Source organism: Pollachius pollachius (assembly GCF_949987615.1).
Source record: "Pollachius pollachius genome assembly, chromosome: 11".
Taxonomy (NCBI): domain Eukaryota; kingdom Metazoa; phylum Chordata; class Actinopteri; order Gadiformes; family Gadidae; genus Pollachius; species Pollachius pollachius.
The window spans coordinates 5685173-5695230 of NC_136944.1; the positions used below are offsets into that span (position 1 = coordinate 5685173).

Below are 10058 nucleotides of genomic sequence, written 5' to 3' on the forward strand. Positions count from 1 at the left end.
GCTTGGAGAGGCTCCGGTCGTAGCAGAAGAAGCCCTGCACGTGGACGGGGAAGGTGTCCGTGTACTCAAAGTAGTACGCCAGCAGCACCGTCCCGGCCATGATCACCAGCTGGAAGTAAAGCATTGAGCCGTTAGCTTAGCCCGCTAGCATGCGGCTAAGGCGTTGCGAGCGTACGGTTAGCACGCCATTAGCTTAAGGCACGGGAGGGCGAAGACGGCACGCCCTTTGGCAGACGGTTAGCACGCCGCCGGCTCAAACTGCATCGGCACAAAGTGGGCACGCGGTTAGCTCGGCGCTACGTGAAGTTAGCACAGCGCTAGCACTAGGTTAGCACGCTGTCAGAGCAAGAGGAGCTGATGAAGAGAGAGGGTGGAGAGTGGAAGAGGAGGAGGTGGAGTGTAGGAGGTCCCACTCCCTCCCATCCATAGTGAGAGAGACAGAGAGAAAGGGAGAGAGAGAGAGAGAGAGAGAGACAGAGAGAAAGGGAGAGAGAGAGAGAGAGAGAGAGAGAGAGAGAGAGAGAGAGAGAGAGTGGAAGCTCCGCCTATGTGAGCAGGTAGAAGGAAGGAGCTCCCAGCAGGAGGAGAGAGGAGTAAAGAGGAGAAGGAGCGTTCCGTTGTAACGCAACGAAGACAACAAAGAATGAGGAGAGAAATAAATTGAGCTGCGAGGGGAAATGAGAGACGGAGAGAAGGAGGAGAGAGAGAGAGAGAGGGGCAGGATAAAGAGAGAGAGAGAGAGAGAGAGAGAGAGAGAGAGAGAGGCGAAGCAAAACACATTCATGCTGCTGGCATTCGTGAATCTACTATAGCTGAGCGGTGGGTGTATTTTTGGATAACCTGTGGGTTGCTGTGTGTGTGTGTGTGTGTGTGTCTGTGTTGGTGTGGACTGGGGGGGCAACTGTCTCTTGATATGTTGTATATGTGTATGCATATTTAACAAATATCTAAACTCCCACAATATGTATATACACCAGGTGTATTTTTATCCAGTTTCAGTGTACTTTTAAGTCATTTTGCTTGATTCCAAAGTGACTTGCAGTTAATTGTTTCTTGATCTATTTGTGTTGATATGATGTCATTAAGGAGCAGGTAGGGGTATGGCATCCGAGCCGGAATGGGCAGGGATCTGAGCTGTGATTGGCTGGTTTACTCCCAGCGATGCCACCGTTATGTGCTCTCACCCCCAGAACGCGTGCACGCTCCACAGGGGGTGCGCACGGCTTTCATTTGATCATTGCACGGCTTATCCGTGTGTCTATCTGATGGGTCATGTGACTCCTCTGTCATCAGCCAACAAGTATTCACTGAGGCAGGGGGAGACAAAAGAGGAAGGATGGAAGAAAGATAGAATAAATCAAAGAAAGAAAGAAAGAAAGAAAGAAAGAAAGAAAGAAAGAAAGAAAGAAAGAAAGAAAGAAAGAAAGAGTGGAAGAAACAAAGAAACAAAGAAAAATGGAAGAAACAAAGAAAGAAAGACAGGATTGGAAGAATGATAGAAAAAATAATCAAAAAAAGAAAGAGTGTCTCCTGATCGGAGTGGAAATGTTTCAGAGGCGTTCACTGAAAGGTGTTTGTTTACCAAACCGTGTTGGCATCTCAGTCTGAAACTACGTTCACGTGTTCCAAACTATCTGGTTAACCAACCTCGCCTCATGACAGATTACGACAGCTCAGCAACGTTCGGGTGGGTGAATCATCGCCTTATTTACATATTGTGGGGGTGAGAGGATTAAAGCACACAGGAAAAACAAACCATAAAACGGAACGCACCGGAGGGGGAAAACTTCCCCGTCGCCGTGAATGCGCTATGGGGGGATTCAGGGGCGGAATCGATCACCGTCATATATACATCAACGGAGCAGTCTGCCACACGCAGAACGCAGCACACAGACAAAATGGGGGAGCAGTCGGAGGTGTTGTGAATTATTCTCCACCTCAATGGGCCGGCTGTTGAGCAGGCTGTCACGGCGGAGGCCCCGTCACACACACCGGTGCGCTGCGCTGCTCTTTCCAGAGCCCGTACCAGCCCGGTGCCTGGGCCTGGTCTGCAGCCAGGGAAAGGGCAGCAGTCGCCTTCGATTGGCGTCCAGCCGGCCGCTGTGCTCCCCACCGACGTTATGGTGAAGAGTGTGGATGTACCTCATGCACCGGATGGGTGAACCTGAGTATGAGATGTGGTGCTGGTTTAACTTAGCGCGCTGCTCGGTAATTTCAGCTTTTTTTTTTTTAACAATGCTTGTTTTAATCTTTATATTTAGATTTTTTAATTAAAATACATTTGGTATATTTTTAACTATTTGCATGTTGCAACTGATAAAAACTGACAGATTTTTTGTATTATGCATCTTATTCAAAACATAGCTGAAAAAAAGCGAGAACGCTCTTGGTGGTTGCATCACAGCCGATCAAGTGCTTGGTGGTTTAAATGCGTCGTAACACAATGTCAACAGCCAGCCATCATAACTTGATCCACACAAAAGCAGTCGTTTCCCACAGCGCAGAACACAGAAGAACTCGATTGAACCTTCGTGAACCGACTGACTGGAAAGACAAGTTAGCTGATGGTGGAGGTGAAAGTTGTGGAGGAAGCAGCTGTGGAGGTACTGGCTGTGATGGTGGTAGTGAGGATGATGATGATGACGATGATGGTGATGGTGATGATGATGATGATGATGATGATGATGATGATGATGATGATGATGATGATGATGATGTTGGCGGAGGGGTTGGACTGGGGGGCATTGTGCTGCTCTCAGCCCGAGATGCAGTTGAAACATGTGTTTAAGAGCCGTTTTGTGTTCTAGATTATTAATGGACGGCGTGCGCTGGGCTCCTGTCCAAGTAAACTCTCTCACGCTTCACAGACAGACAGAAAGACAGGAAGACAGAGAGGGAGAGGGAGAGAGAAAGACAGACAGACAGACAGAGAGGGAAAGACAGAGAGAAAGAGAGAAAGACAGACAGACAGAGGGAGAGAGACAGAAGGCACAAAGACACACAGAGACAAAGAAAGAGAGGAGGGAGAGACAAGAGGAAAAGGAACACACAAAGACAGAGACCATTTGAAGAAGAGGAAGATAATATGATCATCATCATCACCACCTTCATCATCATCATCATCATCATCATCATCATCATCCCCTTGCCATTACAAGCCAGCATGTGGAATAATTGAACCTATTGTACTCTGCTATACTGTGGCACTGTGTGTGTGTGTGTGTGTGTGTGTGAGACAGCTGTGGAGCTGAAGAAGTGTTATCTACTCTACTGCGAGACGTTATTATCTATTTATAGATGTGGAGGAGGCATTTAAGGTGTTTCATATCTCTCTCCATCTCCCCACCTCGCTCTCTCTCTCAACCTCTCGTTAACAAGGCTTTTGGGAGTGTATGCGCATGAGAGTGGGTGAGTGCGTGCAGCCACATGCACACATGAGCCCTGGGACAGACACATCTGAAAGAGTGTGAACAGCGAACTATGTGTTAGATATTCATGACACGCAAGCATCGAATTAGAATCCACGCTCAGACAGCCCCCTCTGGTGGCCACACAGCGCAGTACACATTTACAGCTCACGGGAAGATACATCAGACATACAAATCAACTAAATAAGTTATGGAATGGAACAATTATATTTTTACATTTTTTCTTTCTAACTGCCATTCATTAATTATGCCTTTTCCTTGTCCCCCTTGGGAGGGGTCAAGGGTCAAAGTATCCAGCTGAGAAGGCACCTCTTTGCCTCCCCCTTTTACAATGTAGGGAGGTCATCTGTTGTTGTTCCATCACCTGTTTTACCAATACTGTGGTTATATTGGGAATCAGAGCTGACCTCAATAATCCTGACACCTGTCTGCCATGAAGAAGACGTAAATCATTCTATATGTAAACTGCATAAGTAGTCCTTGCTTTTGTCAGTGCATTGGACTTCTCCTTGCGAGACTATTAGAGAGACACAGGGCAAACTCCCGTCTGAGCTCTCGGATTACTGTATGTTTATTACTTAAATAAATTGGACTAATTATTACCAGATTGACGTGTTGCAGAATTTCTACCACAGTACAGGACAAATACGAGTGAATGCTCAATATTAGTATGTGGAGTCAAGACATAGTGCATCAAACATGACCTGTGTCCTCCTGAATCTCTGTAAGTCCCTGTGAATAAAAAAAAACATTTGACGGTAGTGGTTATCTATCTATTGATCTAAATTAATCAATACTACAGAGTATGGACCACTTAGAAGAAACCATGAGCATCGTTCATTTTGACTTTGTGAGTTTGTTATTTAGGTTTCCCAGCAGTGTCTATAAGAATGGCTCAACTGAAGTCAAGTACATTGTATTAAGTAGAGTCGTTCATCGCAGGTTCAGTCTCAGAGGGCTTCATGGACCCACATAAACAGCCACACCCCCTGATGCTATACCTGGAAGGAGGGACAAGGACAGACTCCCCACACCCAGGGGGGGGAGAGACCTTGAGAATAATCATGGTTGATTACGGTTTCACGTCGACTCAACGAAATGGCTCCGCAGACGCTTCCACGCAGACGTGAGCCTGTTTTGGTTCTGCGTTGGGTTTTAGTGAGCGGACCGATCACGGCCCTTGCTGCTGTGTCTCCTCGATGGAATGTTACAGTTTTTGGGAGGCTGCGACAGGCCCATGCGGTGGACGCACAGAGGGTTGACGTGGAACCATAATCAGCCCTTAACCTAGAAGAGGGACCCCCCCAGGGCTGGGGAGAGGGGTGAAAGGTGCTGAATGGACGGTCGTATAATGGCGGCACAAAGCAGAGCGGAACCAAGGTTACGTAAGACGCTGATATTAAAAGAGAGCTGTGAGGATGAAAAGGAGCGATGGGGAAGGAGGGAGAAAGACGGTGAATGAATGAATATGACTGATTGGTTTCCATGGTTACAGTTGATGAGCTTGCGTGGGGGGAGGGAGGTGGGGGGTGTATATAAAAGAACCTTCAGGCTCGATACACAATTCACTGTCACGTGTACACAAACACACACACACACGCACACGCACACACACAAGCACACAAGCGCACACATGCACACACCCCCAAAGGCGTACACACACACATACACACACATTAACACACACCCACCACATGAATGCACACATACATCGACACGCACATGCACATGAACACACACATGCCCTTATTTGCAGTGGTTTGATGGATTAGTTATTGAATTTGGGCTCAGGAGTGAGAACAATGGACTGTGTGGTTGTCAGTGCAGTATGATCCATATCTACCTCCCATGATGAGCCAATGATAAGACGTTCAGCTTACTTCCTCCAAAACCACCTCTCTGTGATTGGCTGCCCAGGAGTGAGTTGGCAGAGCATAACCGTAATATCACATCATCAATACATTAATCACTGCTGGTCGTCAGAGCACCCCTGCTGGCCAATAAGATCCCAATCAGATGTGGTGGATCAACACACACACGTCCCTGATCCATCGGGCAAATCAATCCCTGACTTTCATCAAAGCAAACCTCTGCAACCAAACAAGAATGAAGATGTAACTCCTCCCCTTGCAATTGTTGGTTTCAGGCTCAGTCTCTCTGCCCTCTCCCCCGTGAATGTATGAGTCTCTAACAGAGTAGGACTGATGGATCTCTGATCACCTTCAACCAAACCTCTGACATCCATAGTGACACCCAGAGAGAGTGACACCCAGCAAGCATGACAACCAGAAAGAATGATACCAAGAAAAAATGACACCCAGATCGGGGGTTGGCGAGCAACTCAGAGGGGAAGAGATGGAGAGAGAGAGAGAGAGAGAGAGAGAGAGAGAGAGAGAGAGAGAGAGAGAGAGAGAGAGAGAGAGAGAGAGAGAGAGAGAGAGAGAGAGAGAGAGAGAGGAACGGATTCAAGAAAGCGAACACTGAAATAAAAACAGGGGCACACCGTGGTCATCTTTTCTGGTGCAGCCCAGGAATAGGAGGGGGTGATATCAGCTCTGGGGTGTGTAGGGTGACATCAATGGCAGCCACATGGTGAGGGTCATCGGCATATTTAAGATGGACTTATTCTACCAGAGAAACACATAGCAGGGGCTCCCAAGCTGGAAAGATAGATCAAATGAAGAAATGCCGGAGGAATCCACCTGAATGCTACTACTTATTCCAAACCTACTACCATTAATGTTACTTTTGCTGCTACTACACTACTCCTACTACTACTACTACTACTGCTACTACTACTACTACTAGTGCTACTGCTGCTACTACTACTACTACTACTACTACTACTGCTGCTACTACTACTGCTACTGCTACTTATACTGCTACTGCTTAAGCTACTACTGCTACTTCTACTATTACTACTACCCATGCTGATGACTGAGCACGATGCCTTCATCCTGATTTTACGAACTAAAACCAGCTTATCTCCCGGAGCGGCCTACAGGTCGATCAAAAAGACTTGAACCTCTTCTACTCCTGCATTATCATGTCAGAGCAAGAGAATCAATAAGGCCGTGAAGACAGATTTAGAAGGTCACAACGAAAACCTTAAGCTAGAAGACACACCAGAAGCTTGGAGAACAAGCAATATGTCTGGAAGCTAGGGAACACATCACTGTCTGGAGGCTAGGGGACACACCACTGTCTGGAGGCTAGGGGACACACCACTGTCTGGAGGTTAGGGGACACACCACTGTCTGGAAGTTAGGGGACACACCACTGTCTGGAGGCTAGGGGACACACCACTGTCTGGAGGCTAGGGGACACACCACTGTCTGGAAGCTAGGGAACACATCACTATCTGGAAGCTAGGGGACACACCACTGTCTGGAAGCTAGGGGACACACCACTGTCTGGAAGCTAGGGGACACACCACTGTCTGGAAGCTAGGGGACACATCATTGTCTGGAAGTTAGGGGACACACCACTGTCTGGAAGCTAGGGGACACACCACTGTCTGGAAGCTAGGGGACACACCATTGTCTGGAAGTTAGGGGACACACCACTGTCTGGAAGCTAGGGGACACACCACTGTCTGGAAGCTAGGGGACACACCTCCTATCAGGGTACGTTCCTTGGCACGATCCCAGTCATACCGCGTGGGCACCGCCCCTAGGAACATTGTAGGCTACTGTTTCAACAATTTCAATGCGGTTTACATGAAATACAATACATGGAAGTATTTGGGTTGTGTCCAAGGATGCGTAATAACATATGGCTTATACTACGGAGAGGCGTATATGTGGCATTTTGAAACCTTCCACCCCATTTTTCCTCTCTGTTGCTTATAGAAAATGCAGCTTTAATTAATAAAATATGATGATGATATCCATATAGATGGATATTGCTATCATGGTATAGGTTTCTACTTAGCTAGAAATTTCAGGTTGCTTAGGGCTTATAGGCTTAAGTTGCCTCATGCTGTTTTGATTAAGTAGGTTGCCGTTGACCTGCCTTGTCTTAAGCTTCTCAGTGCCCGGTTTAATCCTTTGAGTCCCTGACCATCAAATACCTGAACTTGAACCTCTTCTGCTTCTCCATAATCATGTCAGAGTGAGAGAACGTAATTGCAGTGAAGACAGATTCAGGCCCCGGTTACACGAGGACGCTTGCGGGTAAAAACGACCAAATATTTTATCGGAAGTGCCTTTCGTTTAGACGGTGACGGCATTTTTGGGGCTTAAAAACGCAAAAATCTTAAACCACCCTCCATAGTGGAAAACTTGAATCCGCAAAACTCTGCTCAGATCTGCTCACGTTGCGTACGCGTTTAAGTTGCATACATGGGCCAGTACAGGGAAATAAACAAACATGTTGGATTATTTCCATGCGTCAGACCTTCAAGCTTCTCTGACAGCTCTAATAAACTTACAGGAGTCTTTCCACGAAATGTACAGGATATATACAGATAGTATTACTGAACAGAGAAGGATCTTTTTGGTTTTTTGGGCGCGGATAAGAGAAGAAGGAAGATTCTACACATGAGCTCAGACATGGCGGTGTTGTGTGATAGTGTAGCACAGCACCACCTAGCCGCCTGACATGCACACCCAATCGAATTCCACACACTTTTGCGTCACCGTATGCACGCAGATTGCCTCCCAAAAACGCTCGTCTAAACGCGGAATAAAAAGTGAAGGCGCGACGCCACTTTTGCGTCTTCTGTTCAGACCGTCATCATGTAAACGTAGCCTTAGAAGGGCTGAAAGAGAACCTTTATGTCTTAGGATGATGACACAGGAAAGTAGAAAAACAAATAAATAAACAAATGATCAGGACCACGATGAATATAATCAATACACACTCAAATCAATACATAAGAAACGGGATATCGGCACACACAAGTCACACATATCATGACTCCGTCGGGCTCCGGGTTGAATACATGTTGCTGACGTTCACTGCTCCTCATCCAATCAGAGGCCAGAGAATCCGCCGACTCACCTCCACAAACAGGAAGCAGGGAACAATGGAGCTGCTGCTCTTCACCCCGGGCTTCTCCTCCGCCGCCATCCTCCTCTTCTCTTTCTCTTCCTCCTTCCGGGTCCTTCTCCCCCTCTTCTCCGGGTCGACTCAACGCACGCCTGGGGCTGGACGAGAGGACACAGGAGGTTAAGGAGTAGAGCGGGTAGGCTGGTAACCGCAAGGTTGCTAGTTCCATCCCCGGCTCCTCACAGAGTGTTGAGGTGTCCCTGAGCAAGACACCTCGCCCTGACTGCCCTGACGAGCTGGCTGTCCCCTTTCGTGGCTGACACGCCGTCGGTGTGTTAATGTGTGCATGAACGGGTGAATGTTAGGCAGTATTGTAAAGCACTTTGAGTGGCCATTGGTTAGAAAAAAGTGCTATATAAATGCAGTCTATTTACCATTTTAGATCAGGAGATGACACCAGCAGAGCCGTGGATGAGGGTCAAATTGGATGAATCCAGACGGAGGAGGTTTAATCGGGTTGGCTCGGCTCAATCACATTCATACCCTCAACTGATTTTGTTTTATTGAGGTCAACCATATGATGAAAGGTCTATGAAAGAGTGAACAGGTTTAGGATTTGGTCATTAAGGTCAGGAAACTTTTCCGCCTAAACTCGGGCTGTGTGACGCCCCAACCACCTCCCAACCCGCCTTCTAAAAGTTCCCTACAGAACTCATTTATGTTTATTTTACCAATACTATGTAAACATTTATTAACATGGATTATCCAAGGCCTCTATTTTCAGCTTGGGTATTTGAAACTGGGATATAAAAAGGAACTAAGCACGCCCAACAACAACAAAAGTGTCCTACAAATGAGCCCCTTGCGTTTTCTGTGATGTCAGAAGACCTCCCCCCAACCCATTGCTTATGAATATATTAATACGACCCCGTACCGCGTGTTACTACATCTCCCCCGTCGCCATGGGGAAGATGTACTAATATGCGTACATCACATCGCGGTGAATATTTAATTGGAGACGAACTGTTGGGAGGAGGAGGAGGCGTGGTGGGTCCTCTGCGACCAGCCACCCTGCCTGCGTCTCACAACACACCATCACAGCCTTCAGAACCAAGGGGCACCACGTTGCATGAAACGTTTTGGCCTTCAGATTTCAATGCTTTTAAAATCTGATTCACGCCAAGCACCATGAAAGGCCTTCTGATTGTAGCCCGATCCTACCAAACTCTCATACTTCATTTCATTTGTACAGAGAGTCTGGACCCACTCAATTGACAAACGTCAACTCACTTGAAGGCGGGTGTCTGTTGAAGTTTAAAACTATTGGATCTGCCCAGTGCCACTCTGGATCTGCCATAACCAATCGCTAGCGTTTGGCCGGGAATCACGTTGCCTGCAGGCTGTAAACAAACCACACACTGTGCGTGAAGATGTCCGTCAATGGGAGCTGACTTTAACGTCATTGATCTCAGCCACTTCCTATGTTCGCTGATTGGACGCAGATAATTTAGACGGAGAAAACCCACTAACATACTGCAGACCCAGACGTAGTACTGAAGGGAAATTCAAATTGAGCGGAAGTACTCAGGCGGGCGGAGCCAGGCTATTCTGATTGTGGGGCGGTAAAGGAATCAGCTT

At 47.2% G+C, this 10058-nt stretch overlaps 1 protein-coding gene across 1 annotated transcript in view; it reads right to left on the bottom strand.

Annotated features, from left to right (window-relative positions):
* The window catches only part of LOC307083333 (phospholipid phosphatase-related protein type 5-like), a gene marked incomplete at its 3' end in the record, with an annotated part of 23584 nt that extends 15080 nt beyond the window's left edge, over nucleotides 1-8504 (bottom strand). The window contains 2 exon segments of the mRNA XM_079747182.1: nucleotides 1-109; nucleotides 8433-8504. The exon segment at nucleotides 1-109 is cut by the window's left edge and continues 80 nt beyond it. Coding sequence (XP_079603308.1) covers nucleotides 1-109; nucleotides 8433-8501 — 178 coding nt within the window. The 5' untranslated portion in view covers nucleotides 8502-8504.
* Nucleotides 8505-10058: the final 1554 nt, after the last annotated feature.